The sequence below is a fragment of the Ovis aries genome, chromosome 12 (assembly GCF_016772045.2).
Source record: "Ovis aries strain OAR_USU_Benz2616 breed Rambouillet chromosome 12, ARS-UI_Ramb_v3.0, whole genome shotgun sequence".
Classification (NCBI taxonomy): Eukaryota; Metazoa; Chordata; class Mammalia; order Artiodactyla; family Bovidae; genus Ovis; species Ovis aries.
The window spans coordinates 67,383,610-67,411,032 of NC_056065.1; the positions used below are offsets into that span (position 1 = coordinate 67,383,610).

The 27,423-nt window shown below is 39.6% G+C and overlaps 1 protein-coding gene across 2 annotated transcripts in view; it reads left to right on the forward strand.

Moving 5' to 3' along the window:
• Positions 1–27,423, forward strand: part of PLA2G4A (phospholipase A2 group IVA) — a 165,047-nt gene that overhangs the window by 18,142 nt on the left and 119,482 nt on the right. For both annotated transcript variants that reach the window (XM_042229206.2, XM_004013880.6), the window contains 2 exons: positions 9,965–10,067; positions 25,074–25,155. In XM_042229206.2, coding sequence (XP_042085140.1) covers positions 10,035–10,067; positions 25,074–25,155 — 115 coding nt within the window. In that variant the 5' untranslated portion in view covers positions 9,965–10,034. The remainder of the gene's footprint in view (positions 1–9,964; positions 10,068–25,073; positions 25,156–27,423) is intronic.

Consider the following 27,423-nt stretch of genomic DNA (forward strand, 5'->3'; position numbering starts at 1 on the left):
AACTCTGTGTGACCTCACAGATGGCAGCCCACCAGGTTCCGCCGTCCCTGGGATTCTCCAGGCAAGAACACTGGAGTGGGCTGCCATTTCCTTCTCCAATGAAAGTGAAAAGTGAAAGTGAAGTCGCATACACATACATACAATTTTATAGATCAGAAATAGCAGTACTTTTTAATCTCAATTAAAACTCATTTTTGCGTATCACAAATACACAGTCTTTATAGAAAAGATGCTCATCAAACTTGCCTATTTGAGTTTCTTAGAAATCTTCATAGAGCCAAACCAATCTCAGGAATTTGGGAGAAAGCATGTTTCATAACTAATAATAACAAATGATACGTTTGTATACTTATGACCTGCTAGGTACTGTGCATAATTGTTGACATACATACCTTCAATTCATCCTCCCATTGCCTCTGTGAGGTGTGGGAACCATTTCTCCCATGTTACAGATAAAGAAACTACTATAATTGTGTGGAGGCTCCACAAACTGCACCCATATAGGACAGTAAACTTAGTCAGTATTGTGTGTGTTCTGAAGACTCTATCCGCTGTCTGCTCCCCACCTCTGTCCCTCTCATCAGGTCTCTTTAGTCCCTAAGACACAACAATCTTGAAATTATACCAGTTAACAGGCCCTACTGTGGTCTTTAAGTGTTCACATGAAAGGAAAAGTCACATGTCTCTCACTTTTAAATAAAACACTAGAAATAAGGTTAAGCTTAGTGAAGAAGGCATGTTGAAAGTTGAGATGGGCCGGAAGCTAGGCCTCTTGTGCCAGAGTTAGCTTAAGTTGTGAAATGCGCAGGAAAAGTTCTTGAGGAAATTAAAAATGCTACTCTAATGAGCACATGAATGATAAGAAAGCAAAACAGCCAACAGCCTTTCTGCTGATATGGAGAAAGTTTCAGTGGTCTGGATGAAAGATCCAGTTAACTACAAAATTTAATTCAGCCAAAGCCTAATGGTGAGCAGGGCTCTAACTCTCTTCAGTTTTATGAGGATTGAGAGAGGTGAGGATACTGCAGAAGAAACGTTTGAATCTAACAGAGCTTGGTTCTTGAGGTTTCAGTAAAGAAGACACATGCAAGGTGAGACAGCAAGTACTCATGTAGAAGCTACAGTGAATTATCCAAAGGCTCTAGCTAAGGTAATCACTGAAGGTGGCTAAACAATGGATTTTCAATGGAGATGAAACGACCTTCTATTGGAAGAAGATGCTATTTAGGACTTCAATAGCTAGAGAGGGGAAGTCATTGACTGGCTTTAAAGTTTCAAAGGACAGGCTGATTTCACAGTTGCATCTTGTGATTTTAAGTTGAAGCCAGTGCTCGTTTACCATTCCAAAAATCCTAGGGCCCTTCAGAATCTACTCTGCTGTGATCTATAAATGGAACAACAAACTTGGATGAAAGCATATCTGTTTACAGCATGATTTATTGAATATTTTAAGCCTACGACTGAGACCTACTTCTTGAAACAAAGGCCTTTCAAAATACTACTATTGTTCATTGACAATGCAGTTATTACCCAAGAGCTCAGACAGAGATGAAATTAATGTTGTTTTCATGCCTCTTGACACAGCATCTATTTATTTGACTCAAGTCTTGTTCTTTAAGAAGTAAATTTTATATGGCAATTGCTGCCTCTGATTGGTCTGGGCAAAGTCAACTGAAAACTTTATAAAGGATTCTCAATTCTGGATGCCATGAAGAACATTTGTGATTCATGGAAAGAGGTCACAATTTCAACATTCACAGAAGTTTATAAGAAGTTGATTCCAATCCTCAAGGATGACTTTGAGGGGTTCAAGATTTTGGTGGCGTAAATAACTGTGGTGGAAATGCTGAGAGAACTGGAACTAGAAGGGAGCCTGAAGATGTGACTGAATTGCTACAGTCTGATTGATAAAACTTGAAAGGATGAGGAGGTGCTTCTTATGGATGAGCAAAGTGTTTTCTTAAGGTTGTATCTACTCCAGGTGAGGATGCTGTGAAGACTGTTGAAATGACAGTGAAACAATTAAGATATTACATAAACTTAGTTGGTAAAGCAATAGCAAGGTTTGAGAGGATTGACTCCAATTTTGAAAGAATTTTACTCTGGGTAAAATGCTCTCAAATAACATTGCATACTACAGAGAAATTGTGCTTGTGAGGAAGAATTAATTGATGCGGCAACCTCCATTGTTGTCTCATTCTAAGTAATTGCTACACACACACAAAAGAAATTGCCATAGTCAGCCCAGCCTTCAGAAACCACCATCCTGGTCAGTCAGCAGCCATCAACATTGAGGTGGGACTCTCCACCAGCAAAAGATTATGACTCACAAAGGCAAACTATTCAATATTACAGTAATCAAAGTATGTGCCCCCCACTAGTGCTGAAGAAGCTGAAGTTGAATGATTCTATGATGACCTACAAGACCTTCTAGAGCTAACACCAGAAAAAAATGTCCTTCTAGCTCAGTTGGTAAAGAATCCACCTGCAATGCAGGAGACCCTGGTTTGATTCCTGGTTCAGGGGTATCCACTGGAGAAGGGATAGGCTACTCACTCCAGTATTCTTGGACTTCCCTTGTGGCTTAGCTGGGAAAGAATCCACCTGCAATGTGGGAGACCTGGATTCGATCCCTGGATTGGGAAGATCCCCTGGAGTAGGGAAAGACTACACACTCCAGTATTTTGGCCTGGAGAATTCCATGAACTGTATAGTCCACAGGGTCACAAAGAGTTGGACATGACTGAGTGACTTTCACTCTCATCATAGGGGACTGGAATGCAAAAATAGGAAGTCAAGAGATACCTGGAGTAACAGGCAAGTTTGGCCTTGGAGTACAAAAATGAAGCAGGGCAAAGGCTAACAGAGTTCTGCCAAGAGAATGCACTAGCCATAGCAAACACCCTCTTCCAACAGTACAAGAGACAACTCTACACATGGACATCACCAGCTGGCCAATACCAAAATCGCATTTATTGTATTCTTTTCAGACAAAGATGGAGAAGCTCTATACTGTCAGCAAAAACAAGACCGGGAGCTGACGGTGGCTCAGATTATGAACTCCTTATTGCCAAATTCAGACTTAAACTGAAGAAAGTAGGAAAAACCACTAGACCATTCAAGTACGATCTAAATCATATCCCTTATCAAAATTCTCCAAGCCAGGCTTCAGCAATATGTGAACCATGAACTCCCTGATGTTCAAGCTGGTTTTAGAAAAGGCAGAGGAACCAGAGATCAAATTGCCAACATCCGCTGAATCATGGAAAAGCAAGAGAGTTCCAGAAAAACATCTATTTCTGCTTTACTGATTATGCCAAAGCCTTTGACTGTGTGGATCACAATCAACTGTGGAAAATTCTGAAAGAGATGGGGATACAGACCACCTGACCTGCCTCTTGAGAAATCTGTATGCAGGTCAGGAAGCAACAGTTAGAACTGGACATGGAACAACAGACTGATTCCAAATAGGAAAAGGAATGCATCAAGGCTGTATATTGTCACCCTGCTTATTTAACTTATATGCAAAGTACATCATGAGAAACGCTGGACTGGAAGAAACACAAGCTGGAATCACGATTGCCAGGAGAAATATCAATAACCTCAGATATGCAGATGACACCACCCTTATGGCAGAAAGTGAAGAGGAGCTAAAAAGCCTCTTGATGAAAGTGAAAGAGGAGAGCAAAAAAGTTGGCTTAAAGCTCAACATTCAGAAAACGAAGATCATGGCATCCAGTCCCATCACTTCATGAGAAATAGATGGAGAAACAGTGGAAACAGTGTCAGACTTTATTTTTTTGGGCTCCAAGATCACTGCAGATGGTGGCTGCAGCGATGAAATTAAAAGACACTTACTCCTTGGAAGAAAAGTTATGACCAACCTAGATAGCATATTCAAAAGCAGAGACACTACTTTGCCGAGTAAGGTCCGTATAGTCAAGGCTATGGTTTTTCCTGTGGTCATGTTTGGATATGAGAGTTGGACTGTGAAGAAGGCTGAGTGCCGAAGAATTGATGCTTTTGAACTGTGGTGTTGGAGAAGACTCTTGAGAGTCCCTTGGACTTCAAGGAGATCCAACCAGTCCATTCTGAAGGAGATCAGCCCTGGGATTTCTTTGGAAGGAATGATGCTGAAGCTGAAACTCCAGTACTTTGGCCACCTCATGCGAAGAGTTGACTCATTGGAAAAGACTCTGATGCTGGGAGGGATTGGGGGCAGGAGGAGAAGGGGATGACAGAGGATGAGATGGCTGGATGGCATCACGGACTCGATGGACATGAGTCTGAGTGAACTCCGGGAGATGGTGATGAACAGGGAGGCCTGGCATGCTGTGATTAATGGGGTCGCAAAGATTCGGACACGAGTGAGTGACTGAACTGAACTGATGATTATACAGTGGAAGTGACAAATAGATTCAAGGGATTATATCTGATAGAGTGCCTGAAGAACTATGGACAAAGGTTCGTGACATTGTACAGGAGGCAGGGATCAAGACCATCCCCAAGAAAAAGTAATGCAAAAAGGCAAAACGGTTGTCTAAGGAGGCCTTACAAACAGCTGAGAAAAGGAGAGAAGCTAAAGACAAAGGAGAAAAGGAAAGATATATCCATCTGAATGCAGAGTTTCAGAATAGCCAGGAGAGATAAGAAAGCCTTCCTCAGCGAACAATGTAAAGAAATAGAGGAAAACAACAGAATGGGAAAGACTGGAGATCTCTTAAAAAAAATTACAGATACCAAAGGAACATTTCGTGCAAAGATGGAAACAATAAAGGACAGAAATGTTGCAGACCTAACAGAAGCAGAAGAAATTAAGAAGAGGTGACCAGAATACACAGAAGAAGTATACAAAAAAACCTTGATGGCAAAGATAGCCATGATGGTGTGATCACTCACCTAGAGCCAGACATCCTGGAATGCAGAGTCAAGTGGGCCTTAGGAAGCATCACTATGAACAAAGCTAGTGGAGATGAATTCCAGCTGAGCTATTTCAAATCCTCAGTGATGATGTTGTAAAAGTGCCACACTCAATATGCCAGCAAATTGGGAGAACTCAGCAATGGCCACAGGGCTGGGAAAGGTCAGTTTTTATTCCAATCCCAAAGAAAGGCAATGCCAAAGAATGCTCACCCTACTGCACATTGCACACATCTCAAACGCTAGCAAAATAATTCTCAAAATTCTCCAAGCCAGGAATCAATAGTACATGAAGAGAGAACTTCCAGATGTTCAAGCTGATTTTAGAAAAGCTAGAGGAACCAAAGATCAAATTGCCAACATCCACTGGATCATAGAAACTGCAAGAGAATTCCAGAAAAAAATCTACTTCTGCTTCACTGACTATGCTAAAGCTTTTGAGTGTGTGGATCGCAACAAACTGTGGAAAATTCTTCAAGAGAGGGAAATACCAGGCCACTTTACCTGCCTCCTGAGGAACTGTATGCAGGTCAAGAAGCAACTGTTAGAACCAGACACAGAACAACAGGCTGGTTCCAAATTGGGAAAGGAGTATGTCAAGGCTGTATACTGTCACCCTGTTTATTTAACTTACATGCAGAGTACCTCATGTGAAATGCTGGGCTGGTTATCCAGCACTAGTTGGAATCAAGATTGCCAGGAGAAATATCAATAAACTCAAATATGCAGATGATAAGGCCCTAATGGCAGAAATAGAACAGAAACTGAAGAGCCTGTTGATGAAGGGGAAACAGGAAAGTAAGAAAGCTGGCTTAAAACTCAACATTCAAAAAACTAAGATCTTGGCATCTGGTCCCATCACTTCATGGCAAACAGATGGGGAAACAATGGAAACAGTGAGACTTTATTTTTTGGGCTCTAAAATCACTGCAGATGGTGACTGAAGCCATGAAATTAAAAGATGTTAGTTCCTTGAAAGAAAAGCTATGACCAACCTAGACAGCATATTAAAAAGCAGATACATTACTTTGCCAACAAAAGTCCATCTAGTCAAAGCTATGGTTTTTCCAGTAGTCATGTATGGATGTGAGAGCTGGACCATAAAAAAGGCTGAGTGCCAAATAATTGATGCTTTTGAACTGTGGTGTTGGAGAAGACTCTTGAGAGTCCCTTGGACTGCAAGGAGATCAAACCAGTCAATCCTAAAGGAAATCAGTCCTGAATATTCACCGGAAGGACTGATACTGAAGGTGAACCTCCAATACTTTGGCCCCCTAATGCAAAGATCTGGCTTGTTAGAAAATACCCTGATGCTGGGACTGATTGAAGGCAGGAGGAGAAGGAGATGACACAGGATGAGATGGTTGGATGTCGTCATCTACTCGGTGGACGTGAATTTGAGCAATTTCCGGAGTTGGTGAAGGACAGGGAAGCCTTGTGTGCTGCAGTCCATGGTGTCGCAAAGAGTCTGACATGACTGAGCAACTGAACTGAATTGAAAGGCTGAGATGCTAGTTAGCAATAAAGTATTTTAAACCAAGGTTTGTATATTGTTCTTTGGACACAATGCTACTGCACACGTAATAGACTACATTACAGTTTAAATATAACTTTACTATGCACTGGGAAACCAAAGCATTTTTTGTGCTTAGTTTTATTGAAATACTGCCTTTGTGGTGGTGGTCTGGAACCAAACCTGCAATATCTCTGAGGTATGTCCACGATTGGGCTTCCCTGGTGCTAAGACAGTAAAGAATCCACCTGCAATGCAGGAGACATGGGTTGGATCCCTGGGTCAGGAAGTTTCCCTGGAGAAGTAAATGGCTACTCACTCCAGTATTCTTGCCTGAAGGATTCCATGGACAGGGAAGCCTGGAGGGCTACAGTCCGTGGGGTCCCAAAGAGTCAGACACAACTGAGTGACTAACACCTTCAGTTCACCTTCACATGTCCATGATAACCCCTTGTTTTCCTGTTTCCCATAATTCTAGGCAGGGAAAAGTGTTAGTCAGTCCTGTGTCTGACTTTGCGATCCCATGAACTGTGGCTGACCGTACTTGTCTGTCCATGGAATTCTCCAGGCAATAATACTGGAGTGGGTTGCCATTTCCTTCTCCAGGGGATCTTCCCCACCCAGGGATTGAACCTGGGTCTCCTGCATGGTGCAGATTCTTTTAACCACCAGAGAAGCAGAGAATGACAAAACCTTCTAGTCTGTGGGTATTTTTGTTTGTTTGTTTTCACCTTCCCAAGAGAAGTCCATCTCTCCTGCCAACATGACTAACAGGGTTTTGGACAGACCACACACTATGAAGCATTCGCTGAAAGCCAACAGTTACATCGCACAGGCAAGTGTGTGTTGAAAAGTGTATCTGCATTTCCCCCTCATTAGTGTTCAGGAAGTATCTAATTAGAGGGGAGGGGGGGAACGTAAAGAATAAAAGAAACTATGAGCTTCATATTTGTTGCTTCAGACTTAAAAGACTGTACACTCACCAAGATTGGTTATTCAGCATAATTAGTAAAAACAACCCTCCCCTCCACCCTGCTCCCCCATCCCGCTCCAAACTGCTGTTTTATAAGCATTCATGATAGTGGTTATGCAAACTAGTTGCAATAATGTTTCCAGGCTATGCTAGTTGCAAGGGGTGTGGTGGGGGAGGGAAGCGGGGGTGGCATTTTCTCTGTTTAATGTGGCTGGGTGGACAGAAATGTCATAATTCCACAGAAACTGAAGATATCTATTGCTACTATTAACAGTGTAGGGAGGTAAAATGATGAATGGGTGCCTATTTGTAACTGGAACGGAAAATGTCATCACTGTCTGGCAATAATAACCAATGTTTTTTTGTTTTTTTTTTTCGGAAGAAAGTGAACCTTACCCAACAGTTTCCCCATATGACTGATGTTGCTTCTCTAAGTTTGGAATGAAAATTGTATGTGTAAATTGCACCTATTCACATATAGTGGACTTTTAAGATATATTTTTTATTTTGAAATAATCTAAGTTAAGAAACAGCACAAATTGCCATTTCCATATATTCATTACCCAGATTTCCCCAATATAATATCTTGTATTGTTCAGTTGCTAAGTCGTATCCGACTCTTTATGACCCCGTAGACTGTAGCACACCTGGCTTCTCTGTCCTTCACCATCTCCCACAGTTCGCTCAAATTCATGTCCATCGAGTCAGTGATGCCATCCAATCATCTCATTCTCTGTCCTCTGTCGTCCCCTTCTCCTCCTGCTTTCAATCTTTCCCAGCATCAGGGTCTTTTCCAATGAGTCAGCTCTTCACATCAGGTGGCCAAAGTATTGAAGCTTCAGCTTCAGCATCGATCCTTCCAATGAATATTCAGGGTTTATTTTCTTTCGGATTGACTGGTTTGATCTCCTTGCTGATCAGTAGACTCTAAAGAGTCTTCTCCAGCACCGTAGTTTGAAAGCATCAATTCTTCGGCACTGTCTTCTTTATGGTTGAACTCTACATCTGTACACGACTACTGGAAAAACCATAGACCTGGGCAGTTAGCTATTGTGTGCATGTTGCCTACTTTTGGCTTTAATATGGAGAGAGCCTCTATCTAGGTCCTGATGCAGGATACAGTATTGACAGAAGTGGTAAAGAGTTAGGTGGTAAGCACAGGGGTTATGAATGGAGTTGCTAGAAATGGAAAGAGGAAATAAAGTTACTGAAACCAAGCTTTGGGCACCAGCAACAAATTTCCTCTAAACATTTGGAGTACTAGCCTCACTCCTTCTCGGATTTCACTGGTTCTGATTTTTTTTCTTTTAAAATTAGAGATGGATATTTAACATCCTTTTACATTAAGAATAGTTAGGAATGAAAAAGAGGGACATCAAAAGAGAGTACCCAGTACTATTCTGTGAATTTCCTTCATACATAAACCTGAAATTATGTAATATTTATCCATCCATCCACCCATCTATCCAACAAATATTTATCCTCAACCTACTATATTTTAGGCACAGCACCAGGCAATAAAGATGCATAACTCTATGAACAAGATAAATATGGTCACTGACTTTACGCGTCTTTAGTTCTCTCAGGGAAGGCAGACGTTGTATAAGTGGAATGAAAGACTTGAAAAAGTATAAGGTACAAGTGAAACTGGGAACAGGCAAACCAAACATACTCTGAACATCATGAAAGTCTTCTCAGAGGAGGTGACATTTACGCTGAGTCTTGGAGAGTGGCTGAGCTATATCTAGGTGAATAGTTGTTGCTTCCATAGCCTTGCATGATCTGCTCCTCCCCTTATTTCCAAACTCATCATGAGCCACTTTTGCTCACCATTCACCAGCCAGTGTTTTCTCTCAGTTCCTCAAACGGCCTGCCTGGAACTCTAAATTCTAAATTCACTCCTCCTCACCCTCTATAGTTGCTCCTCTACTGAGATCAAGTTCCCAGTTATTCCCTAGTTTCACTTACTTGTTTCCATCATTTTGTACAGCACTATTTCTAATCACTTAAACTTTCATTTAATTGCTTTCAAATTAAGTTGGAACTTCAGAATGAACAAATCATTTATTTTAAATAATCAGCATTAAAAGTTGAAATTTAACATGAATATGTTTTTAAAACTCTTAACACATAGCTAAAATGAAAAACATTCCTTTTTTAAAATTGTGAATGTGTGTAGTACTGATCCAATTAAGAAAACAAACAGTAGCAGGTGGCATTTTGATTATAAATAGTACAAAAATAATTTTAATTTTCCATAATTGCAATAAATTTCTCATGAAGTACTTGGGAAATGCAAAAAAAAAATCCTGGAGTTTCCTAATAATTACTCACAGAATAAATTTGAACAAATATGGAAAGTAAGCAGTAATAGCAGAATATGTTTATCCTTTTCTAAGTGATGTGTGTATAGCCACACGTATAAACAATTAGGGAGCTCAATCTGCACAAGTCCCCTTGGGTAGAATCTTACTTCCTAAGAGTCATATCCATCATCATTTAAATCTTGTAAATGCATCCAAGAAAAGGCTTAACAATAAGGACTGTTTATTTTGTAGGTTTTAAAGAAGCTAGAGTGCCAAAGAAGACTTTTGAAGTGTGAAGAGATTTCTCGTAATTGAAACCAACATGTCATTTATAGATCCTTATCAACACATTATAGTAAGTCATTTACTGCTTATATATTTTTCTGGGAGGGGGTCAGACATACTTTTGCGCGTGGGTATCGCTGATGTTTCTTGTTAAGTGTCAGTTACAAATTGGCACTTGCCATGGGCACTTGCCATCTACCTACCTCTACAAGTATTAAATCATGTGCTTCTGCTGAGACCTTCAACCACCCCCTGAAAGGAGTTCAGGGTAGAGAGTATAAATGAACCAGGTAATGGCACCCCACTCCAGTACTCTTGCCTGGGAAATCCCATGTGTGGAGGAGCCTGGTGGGCTGCAGTCCATGGGGTCGAAAAGAGTCGGACACGACTGAGCGACTTCACTTTCACTTTTCACTTTCATGCATTGGAGAAGGAAATGGCAACCCTCTCCAGTGTTCTTGCCTGGAGAATCCCAGGGATGGGGGAGCCTCGTGGGCTGCCGTCTATGGCGTCGCACAGAGTCAGACACGACTGAAGCGACTTAGCAGCAGTAGCAGCAGAGAGTCTAAATATGCTGGAGGTGGGGCAGGCGGAACTGGCAGAATAGGTCTTTAGATAGATATTTTCAGGAGCCCATTTTATGAGCCTGATTCTTATATCTTCCATGTCTAGAAAAGCATTAAAATCCTTCATAGTGACAACTGCTCCTTGTGACTAACAACACCTTCACAAGACTAGTAGGAACCTTCTGGAAAATATGTGCTTGATTGCATGTATTCCCCCTTCACCAAAATCGCATATACACTGACCTCTTTGAAGCAGATTCTTAGAGCTATCTGAGGTTCTGTCTCCTGGGTTGCAATCCTCATTTTGCCCCAAATAAAACTTAACTTGCAGCTTTCTTTTAAGTGGACAAAAATATAAAAATCTATGAAAAATCTTACATTTTTTAATGAAAATTATGTGAACTTACTGTGGTTCAAATAAGATAGAATCTGTAATAAAACTAACTCATCTCTTCTTTTTATCACTGTAAGTTTCCAGAAAAGAGGGATGCGGAGGGGAAAATGCCAAAATATCTGAAATAGTACTGAATGTTTATGAAACAATAAAAAGTGTAGTTCAGTTCAGTTCAGTTCAGTCGCTCAGTCATGTCTGACTCTTTGCGATCCCATGAACCACAGCACACTAGGCCTCCCTGTCCATCACCAACTCCCGGAGTCCACCCAAACCCATATCCATCGAGTTGGTGATGCCATCCAACAATCTTATCCTCTGTCATCCCCTTCTCCTCCTGCCCTCAATCCTTCCGAGCATCAGGTCTTCTCCAATGAGTCAGCTCTTCGCATCAGGTGGCCAAGTACTGGAGTTTCAGCTTTAGCATCAGTCCATCCAGTGAACACCCAGGACTGATCTCTTTTAGGATGGACTGGTTGGATCTCCTTGCAGTCCAACGGACTCTCAAGAGTCTTCTCCAACACCACAGTTCAAAAGCATCAATTCTTCGGTGCTCAGCTTTCTTTATAGTCCAACTCTCACATCCATACATGACCACTGGAAAAACCATAGCCTTGACTAGACAGACATTTGTTGGCAAAGTTATGTCTCTGCTTTTCAATATGCTGTCTAGGTTGGCTATAACTGTTTTTCCAAGGAGTAAGCGTCTTTTAATTTCATGGCTGCCATCACCATCTGCAGTGATTTTGGAGCCCCCAAAATAAAGTCTGACAGTGTGTAGTTCTCACTTATCAATTGTCAACCTGCACTCTTCATATGAAATGACAGAGGGAGAAAATAATTAATAGATTAAGGACTATACTTTGGTATGCATTTTCAAGGTAATTAATTTTGTAAACTATCCTTTAGTTAGATATATTGTGTGTGCTCAATTTCTTAGTCATGTCTGACTCTTTGTGACCTTATGCACTGTAGCCCACCAGGCTCCTCTGTCCATGGGATTTTCCAGGCAAGAGTAATGAAGTGAGTTGCCATTTCCTATTCCAGGAGATCTTCCCAACCCAGGGATTGAACCTACACCTCCTGTATCTCCTACATTGGCAGGCAGATTTTTTACCACCAGCACCACCTGGGAAGCTCAAGATATATTTAAACAAACTCTTTTATGCTTGGGTAATTTTTAGTAAAATGTTGAGTATTTCAGATTTTATTGTGGAACTTTCCAAATTCCATTAGAAGTATACTCTCTCTTCTGATCATAGAAGCAGAGGAGAAAAAATTTCTTTGCTAAGTTTAACACTTGAGATCCAGTTAGATTTATATGGACTAGAAATAGTTTTTATGAATAGTAAGGAATAATACAAAGCCTCATTTCTATTTAAATTGAACCATTCTTCTCTTACCCAAAGCCTCACAAGCTGCCATCCTCTCTCTCCTGCTTGGATAGCAAGGATTAATGTACTGTAGCTTTTTGTAGTTCTTTCTTCCATTCACAACTTGAATCATTGAAAACTATATTCAGCTTTTCTACTTCATAAAGGTCTCATCACCAAGGACCTCTTTGCTGCTGAATTAAATAGATTCTTCAGGTACCCCTCCCCCCATCTCTGCTGGTCATTCTCTCTTCTTAAAACTCCTGAAAAAGTTTTTTTTTTTTTTTTGCAAGCTTTTTTTAATGTTTGATTTTTTTTAAAAGAGCTGAAACATAAGATATATAAAGTGCACAAATTTTAATTGTTCAGCTTGATGGATTTTTGCACATGTATTTCACCCATGAAACCATCATCCAGATAAAGGTGTGCATTAAAAGTACCCTGAAAGAGTTGCTCATGTCCCTTCCAGTCTGTAAGCTCCACAAAACTAACCAGCTATTTGTCTTTTCTTACCAAAGATCAGTTTTCCTGTTCTTGACCTTCATTAGATGCCTGCATTCCACTCTGTCTGTGAGATTCATTCATGCTGTTGTGAGTAGCAGAATTCCACACTTTTGCATTGCTGTGTAGTATCTCATTATTTGAATACTGTGCTCATGCGTGCCAAGTCTGACGCTTTCATATCTGATTCTTTGCCACCTTGTGAATGGTAACTCACTAGGCTCAAAATTCTCCAGGCAAGAATACTGGAGTAGGTTGCCATGCCCTCCTCCAGGGGATCTTCCTGACCCAGGGATCAAACTTACGTCTCTTAAGTCTCCTGTGTTGGCAGGTCAGTTCTTTACCACTAGCACCACCTGGAAGCCCTGAATACAGCAAACTTATTATGCCCTCATGCCCTCACTAAATGGCAGTGGTACCTTTGCTAATCAGGCAGTGTATGATTTGGCTTCTTTTCAGTTCCGTTGGTCTTTGTTTGCCCCAATACCGATCCACTTTAATGTCTATGGCTTTGAAATAGTAGTGTAAATCCTCCAACTTTTTCTTCTTTGAGATTTCTTGTCTCTTTTTAGAGTTCTGCATTTCCATATAAGTTTTGAAATCACTTTGTCAACTCACACACACACACACATACATATGCTGGGATTTTTATTGGAACTTAAATTATTTTATAAGTAATTTAGGGGAGAGATGACATGATAATAATATTGAATCTTCCAATCCATTTCCAATGCATGGAGCGTTAGTCTCTCAGTCATGTCAAACTGTGTGTGACATTATGGACTGTAGCCCACCAGACTCCTCTGTCTGTGGGATTTTCCAGGCAAGAATATTGGAGTGGGTTGCCATTCTCTTTTCTAGGGGGTCTTCCAGATCCAGGGATCGAACCTGGGTCTCCTGCATTGCAGGCAGATTCTTTACAGTCTGAGCCACTAGGCGAGCCTTCAATGCATGAAACTAACGTTAAACTAATGTTCAACTAGAAACTAAAATACTAATGTTGCATTTATATGGAAATTATTTTTGCAGATGCAGTGAGCTTACTAAATTTCTTTATTAATTCTAATAGTTTGTAGGTTCTTTTAGATTTTTAACTTGCACATTCCTGCTATTGGTGAATAACTCATTTTATTTCTTCCTTTTTAATTTTTAATGTTCATTTATTTTTCCACTTTACTGATTGGAGACCATCTATTTTAGGTATAGCTTACAAGTTTGAAAATATTTTATTTTCATAATTGTTCATTTAAAAGAATTTTCTAATCTTTATTATGATTTATTTTTTGACATATAGGTTAAACATTTATTTCTTAATTTTCAAACATTTGGTAATTTTTTTGTTTCTCTTTGTCATTAATTTCTAATCTCATTCCTTTCTGTTCAGAGAATATACTCTATAATTTTTGCTGTTTCAGATTTTACATGAGAATCCCCTACACATTGTCTATTCTGGTAAAGGTTCCATATACAACAATGTGTTTCATATTCAACTTTTGCTTTATGAATTTTTAAGATATATATATTAATGCATATGAGTTTTGAATTGTATATCTCTCTGTTTAATTGATATTTTATCATTATAATAGGTCTTTTTTACCTCATTATTAGAGGCTGAATTTTTACTTTGTCTTTTATTAAAATAATCCCTTTTAGTTTCTTTGATAAGTGCATCCTTTCACTTTCAGTTTATATTTTCCTTATATTTAATGTGTGGTTCTTATAAAAAGCATATAATCAAGGTTTAATTTGAGATAATCTTTGTTTTCTGAAACAATATCCTACATTCCTTCTAGCATTATGGTTTTTTATAGATGAATTTAAACAATGAAGGTAGGTTCTTTTTAACTGGTTTTTCATAATGATGACATTTCTATATTTTTTGTGGAAATTAGTTTTTTTCCTCACTCTACCATCTCAAGATATATGGATAGTTTCTGTAACTCAGAGAACACAATCAAAGTGACATAAACACTTTGGCACTTGAATCTGAGAAGAGAGATAAGGTTAAAGTGTATAACCCTGAGCTTGAGACGAAGACCAATGATAATTCTAAATCTTAACATTCGGACTTTGAATTCACTCTGACTCCAAATCTATTTTAATATATATTTTTTCTGAGTACTTATCATCATTTATTTTATTTTTTAATTTTTATTTTTTTGGTTGCAGCTTGTAGGATCTTAGTTCCCAGACCAGGAATTGAACCTAGGCCCTTGGGAATGAGAGTGTGGGGTTCTAACCGCTGAGCTGCCAAGGAATTTCCTTTATCATAATTTATTGAAAGCCCATTGTGTTCTAGTCCTGGTCAGTAGGCACTGGGAATCAAAATAATCCCTGAGTTGAGCTTATAGTGCATATTGGTGCTCAGTCACTTAATCGTGTCCAGATTGAGCTTATATCCGGCAGACAAGCAGTCTATAATAATCGCAATGACTCTGATAGGAGATGATGAAGATTACTCTGGAGATATACAACGTGAATAACTAATAACAGGAATCTTTCTGGAATTCCCTGAGAAAGTGACATGTAAGCACAGATCTGGAGGTTAGGAAAAGAGCGAGAAAATGACTGGATTGGAAAGGGCATGTGTGACCTAAGTAGTCTGGAGGTAAGAAAGTACATGCCATTAGGAAATGAAAGAAGTTAGGTATGGTTGGAGGATAATACGTTTTGAAAAACATTATTACAAATGACCTTCTCTTTTCTACCTCATTTGACCAGGACTTGCTATTAATGCCTGTGCAGTCCCACAGGTCTCACGGCAGTTGACCATATTAACTGGCCATTTAGTTTCTCTCTCTTTTTTTTTCAACAAGGGATAACATATTTAAAATCAAACTGTATCTGGATAGTTTAAGGCTCATTTCTGTCATCTTTCCTTGCAGATTTTGTTAACTATAGCCAAATATGTAGATCATAATAATTCTCTCTCTCTCTCTCTCTCTCTCTCTCACTTAGTCATGTCGAACTTTGTGATTCTGTGGACTGTAGCCCACCAGGCTCCTCTGTCTATGGAATTCTCCAGGCAAGCCTACTGGAGTGGGTTGCCATTCCCTTTCCAGGAGATCTTCCTGACCTAGGGATCAAACCCAGGTCTCCCATATTGCAGGTGTATTTTTTGCTCTTGGAGCCACCAGGGAAGCCCAATAATTACCTATATGGCACCTTAATGTGATGAAATGTGCCAAAGCCACATATTTGTATCACATTTTTCTTGACCTTCCCCAGCATCAGAATTGGACGCCCCATCAACATTCCAGTGTATAGCCCTTTTCTTTTTAAAAAACTTTTTATTGTATATTGAAATATAGCCAGTTAACAATATTATGATAGTTTCAGGTGGATAGCAAAGGGACTCAGCCATACATATACATGCATCCATTCTCCCCTTAAACTCCCCTCCCATCCAGGCTGCCACATAACATTGAGCAGAGTTCCCTGTGATTGTATAGCCCTTTCAAAACAGAGGATCCTAAGAGCTTTCTGGTATTATTCATGCTTGTTTTTGTTATATGTTTTTAAAAAACAAACAAACAACTATGTACGTTTGTGCCTGTGTGTAAATTGCTTTTGTGACAAAAATTTCCTGCTTTAGTTTTCACAGAAAGATACTTTTCACAATATACAGGTAAGTGCACTCAACACAGAACAATTTTATTAAAAAGGAAAGATGTGGAAAGCCAAGCCAACTTACTCGTAGTGAAGGGTGCCAGATGGGCCAACGCAGTTTCAGCTGCCTCAGGGCAGTGAAGATTGGACTCATCTTCACCATACCTGTGATGCAGGGACATGTTGGAGAATCCTGTGGGCTGATACAGCAAGTTCTCATTTTCAGTGGTGCCAACTTTTAAGAATGGAGGAGAAAGTGGAGTAACACATCTATGACAGCATGCAATGTCCACAGGTCTAGAGTTGTTCTGAGGTTCTGTCCAACCTGAAGGGTCTTTATGTCTCCACAGTCTATTGAAGTTGTGCTGGATCAGGAAGATATCAGTGTTACAAAGATAGATCAAATATAAAATATTTATTAAAAAATTTCTATCTTTTTACTCTGAAGGGATGAGTCACTTCCCTGGAGTGAAAAAAATCCAGAGCTCTTCCCACCACCTATTAGCAATGGAGGGCCAGGGCCCCACATCCACGGAAAACTGAGGTTGTGTCCACACTGAGGTCAACCACCTGGGTATGCGAGCATGACTGCCTGCTAAAATACAGGGACCTTTGAAAAAGGTCATTGTAGGATGACTGGAAATGTTACCAAAAAAGTACAAAGCTATTATTCTAGATTATTATGGTAACATGGGGGGTGGGGGAAACCACCGAGTAGGTCATCAAAGAACTAGTGTTTTAGAGCCAATTTCAGATTCAGTTACGTGCTCTTGAGCACTTAAACTTTTAGCTGCTTCACATGTAGTGTGAATAGTACCTGTATGTCTGTTCCACAGGGCTTTGTAAATAATAAATTGTACATAAGTGTTCTTTAGAAACTTAATGAGGTAAGATATTTCCAGAGAGCAGCAGGAGGTGAGATACTGCTGCTGGGAAATCATAAATATAAAGGTGACAAAAATATTACAGAAATACAAGTACAGTGCACGGAGGGATAATGAGATTTATGGCAATAGCATATTTTTAGTGAGCTCTAGCCAATTCTAGCAAAGTGAGAAAGAGGACGGTTAATGATAAGCTTCTGCTGTTTTTCTGATACCAGCCGTTCCCTGCCGCAAGCCTTTCATTTGAGGCAAAAGTATGTGGATTTAAAGTAATGTCCCTATTTCTACTTCTTCACCACAGAGCGCAGGCTGGGAATCCCTAGAAAGTCCCCAGGCTTACTTCTTAGTTCTTGAATTTTGATTTGGTTCTTTTTCAAAACTTCTGAGCCTTAAATATATATAGTTTAATATAATCCTACCGAAGTTTGACTTCAATTTCCTTAAACATGGTAAGTGTAGTTTCACTGTTTCATGGAGAGAACTATTTCTGTGTCTGTTGATTAACTGTGATGGTTTGTAGTCTTGGCGTGATACCTCCTCGTGTTCCTAATTACCTTTGATTTTGCTGAACATCATTATAATGAAAAATCATCTCTAGAAATAATTCTTCAGAATTTCATTGGTTTCCATCAGGCTCCTCAGGAAACTAGCCGTCTGGGATAAAGGTAATCCCAGTTTCAGGTTACTTGTTCTCTGGGTTTCCTGAAGGACACTAAATCTGGCTGACAGTACGGGGTAGGGGGCATTGTACAAAGCTATTCCTGTGGCGCAGTCTGTGAGTTTTAGGCTTGAAACAAAGGAGTGGTTTGCTAGGTTCTTTATCCCTAGATAAAGGGCTTCCCTGCTGGCTCAGATGGTAAAGCGTCTGCCTGCAATGCTGGAGACCCAGGTTCGATCCCTGGGTCAGGAAGATCCTCTGGAGAAGGAAATGGCAACCCACTCTAGTACTCTTGCCTGAAAAATTCCATGGATGGAGGAGCCTGGTGGGCTACAGTCCATGGGGTCGCAAAGAGCTGGACACGACTGAGTGACTTCACTTCACTTATCACTTATCCCTAGAAGGCTCCTAATCCCTCAGCTTCTCAGCCTCCTCCTCTTTGGATCAGCAAATGTCCTGTGGTCAAACTGTGCTCATCCCTGTGTTTCTCTGCACTTCTTGATCTCTCTCATGGGAATTAAGGATTCCTATCTTGTTAGTTCTTTGTTACTGTAATAGTCAGGATCTCTGATTAGAAACAGAACCAAAAGGAGATGGGTAGAATGTCTTAATTTGTTTCGGCTGCTTCCCTGGTGACTCTGATGGTAAAGAATCCGCCTGCAATGCGGCAGACCTGGGTTCGATCCTAGTGTTAAGAAGATCTCTTGGAGAAGGAAATGGCAACCCACTCCAGTATTCCACTTTAGTCTTCCACTCCAACCCACTCTAGAATTCTACTATTCTTACCTGGAGACTCCCCATGGACAGAGAAGCCTGGCAGGCTACAGTCCATGGGATCGCAAAGAGTTGGACATGACTGAGCGACTAATAACAGGCACCGCACAATGCTACAGACTGGTTGGCTTATAAACAATAGAAACTTATTGCTCACATTTATGGAATCTGAGACGTCCAAGATTGAGACATGAGCATGGTTGTATTTGATGAGGGCCTGGTTTGTAGCTGCAGTGTCCACTTTGTGGACGGGGCAAAGCATCTCTCTCAGTTCTTTCATAAAGGCACTTATCCATTCATGTTTTTTTTTTTTTTTCCTTCCCAAATGTCCCATCTTCTAATACCATCATCTTTGAGGGTTTAAATGTCAACATGTATTTTGGGGGGACACAAACAGTCAGACTATAACAGATTGATCTAGCCATGGAGATATATTGTGAAGAATTGCCTTATGAGGTAATGGAGACTGAAAAGTTCCATATCTACCATCAGCAAACTGGAGATCCAGGACAGACAGCAGTGTAATTCAGTTCAAGACAGGAGATAAAATGAGATGTCTCAGCTCAAGCAGTGAGATAGGGAAAAAAAAGGCAAATTCTTCCTTTTATTCTTTTCAGGCTCTCAACAGATTGGATGATGCCAACTCACTGGAGATGGCAATTTCCTTTCCCAACTCCAGTGATTCAAGTACTCATCTTATCCGCAGACACCCTCAGAGACACACACAGAAATGATGTTTAATCTGGGCACTTTGTGGCCAAGTTGACAAATGAAATTAAACATCACAGTTACTTTTAGGAAAATGCTTACTTACCTCATAAAACCTCATTCAGTTTTTATTTATTTTCTGTGGGAAGTGGTAACTCAGATTATTTAGTCTCCCACCATCACAAGTGGAATTTAATGTCTTCCTTTTACTCTAAATCCGTGTGCTTCTAGATAATTCTAAGAAGACAATCATCTCGTCTTAAAAGATTTCCACAGATGGTAAAATTATCCCCCAAACTTGACATTCAATATTGCCGTGTGTGAAATTCTAATGTTGGAATCTGGGTTTGTAACAGGGGACCCTTGAGAAATCCCGTGTAGTTGGTAATATTATAGTTGCCATTTTACAGATGAGGAAACTGAGGCTGCAAGGGGTTCCTGGACCTAGTTCCAAGATGTGTGTGAAGGCTTCTCCACATCAACAAACAATTCTTGGACACTAGCAGAGTGACCAAGAATTCAACTCAATTCTATGATTATAAAATGCTTAATTATATAATTATAAAATTGTTATGATGATATACGTATATTTGATTATCTGCATAACCAAATATATATATATTTCTTATAAATCATAGCACTGCAGGGGTAGAAAATGAAGATGGAAAGGGCAAAACACTATATTGTAAATACCTTTCTGACTTTTGCCTGTGTCTTTTAGATATTAATCACTTTACAATTAATGCTTAAGGGAAAGAACAAATAAGACAAAGAGGTTTTTAACAAGTCCCTTAAAATAAGGGTATATTGTCCAAAATAGTATCTGTAAATATATTCATATTTTCAAGTCTGTTGGGTCTACTAGACTTAAAGTTCACCTCTGAAAATCATCAGTGCAAAGACATCTTAGATTTGAATGGACATGACATATCATCTAGGTCAATAATTCTAAACCAAATTAGTATCTGACACCCAAGGACTTTAAGGACTTATGGGGAGAACTTTTCAAGGGCACATGCTGCTTCCTGTGCTCTAGTGAGCTCCCCCCAGGAGGACAAAGGTATATCTATACTTCACGGGCCTTAACTTTGCTGTAATTACTCCTAGGAGAGTGTAGATTTTTTTCAGGATTATTGTTACCTGAAAACTGGGTGAATGTTGAACCAAAAGACACAATCACGCAAAAGATCAAGAGAAGGAAGGATTTACTATTTGCGGCAAGTAAGGAGAATACCAGGCTTCTTTCCCAAAATAGTGTTTCCCAAACTGCAAAATTGGGGAAGTTTTAAACTAAGGGTACATGCATCTTCATGAAGGGGCTTGAGCCTTTAGTTTGGCATAATTGCAGCAAAGATGGACAGAGTCCAAGCTTTTGTTGACTTAAGTCACAAAGGCTAGAAACAATGCTGCTGCTTCTGCTGCTAAGTCGCTTCAGCTGTGTCCGACTCTGTGCACAAGTCATATTTCTGACTATAATTTTCCTTAATGATGTCTGCTAAAGTTAAATTTTGTTGCCAACTTTGGTGTTTTGGACATTAGGGTAATTTGTACATACAGCCAATCCATGACTAGTAGTTCTTAAAGCAAGTTTAGATAGAACTGCTGATTTTAAATAAACTGATTGCTCTTTTCTTTAAAAAATGTGGGAGAATAGTGTACAAGGTCTGTGTCTCTTAAATGTATTAGAATGAAATCACACTGGAATGTGACATTGAAAATAAGTATTTTTTCCAAACAAGCATCTTGACTCTTGGATGACATCAATGCAGCGGTTCTCTTCAAAATTGCTGAGATCTGTTTGAAGTTGCCTGTGGCTGATTATGGTGATCACAATCTCTGTGTTCAGTATTGAGATTCTGTAGTCCTGATCATCCTAACAGTCTTTAGTTTTAATTTCAGTTAAAATTAGGCAATGGCAGTTGAACAGGAAAAAAAAAAATGTGTGTGCGCAGAATCTACCTTCTCTTCCATCAGGTTTCTTTCATGACTGTTCTTTGTTTCTTCTTTGTGACTGTAGAACTTTCAAAAATTAGGATAATCATCAAATTGATTTTGGATAAATTGATTAGTTCTTTTTTCCCAATCATTTTAGTTACAGATGTCAATATAATTCTCCAGGATGAATTTAATGCCGTAGGAGTTTTCATGATGACTTGGGAATTGTAGTTGTGGAAAAAAAAAAAAAGGAGGGCGGGTGGGTCATGATTTTCACTATGAAAAAGATTTTGGATAACAAGAGACACTCAGAGTAAGGTAATCCAAGACCTGAAGGCAAGGCTTAATCTTGGTGACTGAGTCAGGGCATTGAGCTTATATTTGACGTCTCACTTGAAATATGGCCTCTCTTTTGTCAACTCCCAAGTAGTACAGTGCTGAGTCATTAGGTTCCCCACCACACCGCAGGGAACACTGGTTTTGTATTCAATAACATTATTTCCTCTGTCATTATTCCTGAGACATAACCAAAAGTCTCTTGTCCAAGTTAGAAGCTAGCCTAGTCCATACTAGTTTGAAATTATATGTGATACTGGCCCCAGGAAACATGGCTCTTTACAGCACTTAAAAAGAGCATAATTTTGACACTCTTGTTTTGGAGGTGATGTACTGGTCATCTGAAGATTTGTGATGCCTCCAAAATTAACTTATAAAAACCAAGAGAGTGGGTGCTCCTTATCTTCTGTGAGCAGTGTGGAAGTTCGTATATATAAGTTCTGATTGCAGTTAGTAAGATAGAATTGAGGCTAATGGAAATAAAAACAGATTAAAATGGAGAGTTGAATGATAGAGATAATTACCCAGTTACTAGAGAGACTTTAGAGTAACTTCAGATATAACAGACTAGATTGTAACTATCTGTAAAACTTTAATAAATGGAAGTAACCCTTTTTTACTATCAGGAATCAGTGTTGGTATTATTATTCTCTATAAGTAAGGGAATATAGAAAGAATAAAGACACTGGGGAAAGGAAGACTGGTTTCTAATTCAATTTTAGCTTTTATTGTCTGTGAGATACTGGGAATTACTTAATATCTCAGAATCTCACTTACTCGTCTGTAAATATATATAGTAGCATCTATTTTGTAGGATTATTGGGAAACAGAATTTGCATTTATTAGAATATTTGACATATGGTTCATTCTCAATGAATCCTTATAATAACAATATCATCTCTTTGCACATGTTATTAATAAACATTTGACATGAGTACATATGTAGCCATTTCAAAAATTGTGTTAAATAATAGGTGAGTATTGATAATCATTTTTATCTTACAGGAAAGGTTTTAGACATTTGAAAAATCTTGTAGTATTAAAAGTTCGAGGATATGCAGTCTAAGCACAGAGTCCTCACCCATGGACCACCAGGGATTTCCTTTGATTATCTTTCTCTCTCTCTCTCTCTCTCTTTTTTTTTTTTTTGGTGGGAGGAGTGTGTGTGATTTTTGGTAGTAGTATAAGACAATATGCCTATTTTTAGGCATTCATTTTTTAAGAGTGATAATTTCATTTATGTGGAATAACTTTGGCTCTTCAGAGCTCTTCTGAATATGGAAGGTATTTCTCTTTGACAATAATCCTGAATGAGAATTATCTTGAAAGATTTTATATGCTTCTGTCTTTTTAAACAAGATATGCTTATTCATGACTTCATCTCATCTGCCTCCTTGCTTTTAGACTCATTTCACAGTATTGTCAGTTTCTTAGCTTCTTTTAATTAGTTATGGACTTTTCAACCAGTTTAGCAAGTCTATTAAAATTATGAAACGTAGGAGTAACTTGGGTTTCCCAGGTGGGTCAGTGGTAAAGAATCCGCCTGCCAATGCAGGAGACACGGGTTCAATCCCTGGGTCGGGAATGGCAACCCACTCTAGTATTCTTGTCTGGGAAATCCCATGGACAAAGAAGCCTGGTGAGCTACAGTCCATGGGGTCACAAAGAGTTGGCTATGACTGAGCATGCATGCACACACACACACGTGCACACACACACACAGTTCAGTTCAGTTCAGTCGCTCAGTTGTATCCGACTCTTTGCGACCCCATGAAATGCAGCACGCCAGGCCTCCCTGTCCATCACCAACTCCTGGAGTTCACTCAGACTCATGTCCATCGAGTCAGTGATGCCATCCAGCCATCTCATCCTCTGTCGTCCCCTTCTCCTCCTGCCCTCAATCCCTCCCAGCATCAAAGTCTTTTCCAATGAGTCAACTCTTCACATGAGGTGGCCAAAGTACTGGAGTTTCAGCCTTAGCATCATTCCTTCCAAAGAACACCCAGGACTGATCTCCTTCAGAATGGACTGGTTGGATCGCCTTGCAGTCCAAGGGACTCTCAAGAGTCTTCTCCAACACCACAGTTCAAAAGCATCAATTCTTTGGCGCTCAGCCTTCTTCACAGTCCAACTCTCACACCCATACATGACCACAGGAAAAACCATAGCCTTGACTAGATGGACCTTAGTCGGCAAAGTAGTGTCTCTGCTTTTGAATATGCTATCTAGGTTGGTCATAACTTTTCTTCCAAGGAGTAAGCGTCTTTTAATTTCATGGCTGCAGTCACCATCTGCAGTGATTTTGGAGCTCCAGAAAATAAAGGCAGCCACTGTTTCCACTGTTTCCCCATCTATTTGCCATGAAATGATGGGACCAGATGCCATGATCTTCGTTTTCTGAATGTTGAGCTTTAAGCCAACCTTTTCACTCTCCACTTTCACTTTCATCAAGAGGCTTTTAGTTCCTCTTCAATTTCTTCCATAAGGGTGGTGTCATCTGCATATCTGAGGTTATTGATATTTCTCCTGGTAGTAACTTATAAATGTGAGTCTCTCCTGAAACAAAAATGCTTGAACTTTAGATAAAGTTCGATAAACTTTAGATAAATCTTTTCATTTGCTCAGAGAATTTTGTGAATTCCTGCTTTCCCATTCTGCTTTGGTGAGTAGAGTTATTTGAGAACTAATTTCCAGTTAGGTATTTAATAAAGTGTTTAATTAAGTCTTCTACCTCTTAATATTTCCTATGTGCATACAAGCTATTAGGCTAATAAAAACTTTTGACATTGTCATGTATGGTTTTAACAGATATGTTAAAATTTAGTTTGCTGGTTATTGTTTTACATCCAAAGAATTCTGAAAACTGCTCTGGAAATGTTATACCAGAAAAAAGAGTTTTATTGAACAGTAACAGTAAAAACAAGCAAATTTAGATAATGCAAACATCTTCCTCTGCACTTCACCTTTCTAAGGCAGGTCTTACTTATCACCCAGTACAAAGCCTGATTGTACACCGAGAGAAAGCCTGCAGTCCTTATTTACATTTTTCCTCAGGGCTTGATAAACCCTGTAAAGTAGGGACTGCAAAGCTGTTCTAGCAGTCAAGCTGTAGGGACATTTCAAGCATGATCTAAACATCTCAGTTGTCTGTGCTACAGAGAGGAGAGGATCAAAAAAGGAAGAACCTCAAGATCAGAGAATCAAAGAATGTTTCTGGTATGCATGTTGCTTCCTTTCAACTGGAATATTTTTGATTTGTATCAAGGAAGCATTGAGAACAATCTGCTTGAATCCTATATTTCAGGCTTGTTTGAAATTCATTATTGTTTATTTTCTTCCAGGTGGAGCACCATTATTCCCACAAGTTCACAGTAGTGGTGCTGCGTGCCACAAAAGTGACAAAGGGAACCTTTGGTGACATGCGTAAGTTCTCTTATTTGCTCTTCTGTTGAAAATACGTAAATATGATTCACTCTTCAGTGGCTTGAGTTCCTTGACAAGCCAGGGGCTGTCCCTTCTTCAGATGTGATTATCTTTGTCTACAGCTTTGAATGGTAACATTTCGAATGGTTCTCTGATGCTCTTTTATCTGTTGGAGTAGCGTTCCATGTTGACTTTACATCAGTTGCGAGTTCAGTTCAGTTCAGTTCAGTTCAGTCACTCAGTCATGTCTGACTCTTTGCGACCGTATGAACTGCATCACTGATTCCCTGTCCATCACCAACTCCTGGAGTCCACCCAGACCCATGTCCATTGAGTCGGTGATGCCATCCAACCATCTCATCCTCTGTCGTCCCCTTCTCCTCCTGCCCTCAATCTTTCCCAGCATCAGGGTCTTTTCCAATGAGTCAGCTCTTCACATCAGGTGGCCAAAGTTGTGAGTACTTGGAGTCAGATAAAATGACTGTCCTATGACATACAGAGTTTCGGATTTCAAAGACATTTGTATTCTCCTTTGGAAAGAGGACTGAGTCGAGAATTTAAATTACCTGCATCTGTGAGATATTGTGCCTATAGGATTTTTTTTACAATGCAGTTTATCTAATTCTTACTCCTTTAAGTTGTGTTTTTTATGTGTGAAAATAGCTATAGAAACTGGTGTGGGACAGTTTGAAATGATGTGAACAAAAGCCTCAGGATAATTTTGAATTAACTTGTTGGCAGTATCCTTCTCTATGTTTTAAAATGCAGTTTGCCTGGTTAATCTTACCATTCAAATGACTGGGAGTCATGGATGTGGGAATACAAAGAAAAATGAATAAGTACTGTGATGCTGAATTGGGTAAAGTTAGTTGTAGATGATTGCTAAAATATGGAAATGGCAATCTACCTCTCCGAACGGGTTCTGAGGAAAGATGGAGATTGCCATTAATCAGTCTGGGAAACAGGGAAGTCTTTCCTGCTGAAATGGCATTTGAACTGGTACTCGAAGGAGGAGGGTCTAGTGTTGAGAGCAGGGAGAGTCTCAGGCAGAGAAAACAGCATATTCAAGGGTGAGAGAAGGGCAGAGTACTTGTGAGGTCGTGAGCTGCTGGACACACAGCAAAGGTGAAGGTGAGTGAGATTAATTCAACAAGGCTGCAATTTTATCAGAAATGCAGCAGGAAGAACTTGATGGCATTTGAGTCACAAATCACATGATTCGCCCTTTATTTTAAAAAATATTTGTTCTGCTTATGGTTGCTGAGGGAGAGGGGGAAGGATGGCGGGAAAAGATAGTTAAGGAATTTGGGAAGGACATGGGCACACTGCTATATTTAAAATGGATAACAAACAAGGTCCTGCTGCATAACGCAGGGAACTCTGCTCAATGTTATGTGGCAGCCGGGATGGGAGAGGGGTTTGAGGGAGAATCGATACATGTATAAGTGTGGCTACCTGAAAGTATCACAACACTGTTGGTCGGCTATACTCCAACATGAAATAAAAAGTTAAAAAAATGATCTTGCCATAGTATGTTAAATATATTTGAGGTGACTGTAGGATATGCTTTTTATATTTAAAGATAGGAGTGACTTGAGCTTGTTGAAATCATAATGAAAATGGGCCACGAGAGAGAGAGAGAAAAGTTAAATACTAAGGAATGAAGAATTTGAGCTCAAGCCTTCAGTGATTGAAGAAGAGTGTCCAGGAAGTTAGCAAAAGTTGGGAATAAGGGAATGACCAGGAGGTGGGATCCGATGAGCAATGCTTCTCAGGAGACATGATGGAACAAGGACAATGTCTTTACATTGTCCCTAATCTGATCAGGGATTTATTTTCTAAATTTTATCTCATACACTGATACACTTCAATTAATCATGCCTCTGCCAATGTTTTTGTTGTTATTCTTCTTTTGCTTTTTATACTACTTTGAATTTTCATCAATTCAATGAGAGTTCACTAGAAGAAAGGTATCTGTGAAAAAGAAGCCAAATCAGATGCCATATTTAAAATCTGGTAACCCTGTGACCTTGAGAAAAGCACATGCCTTACAACTCCAGATGTACTGTTAGTTAGAAAAGCCATTTATAATTCGACTAAAGGCTCTGTCAGTGACTCATCAGCCATACAAGTTACTGACCTAATTTGACTTTAAAAATTTTAGTTATCTCTTATACAAAGTAGTGTGGGCTTCCCAGGTGGCTCAGTGGTAAAGAGTTCACCTGCCAAAGAAGGAGACGCAAGAGACGTGGGTTTAATCCCTGGGTC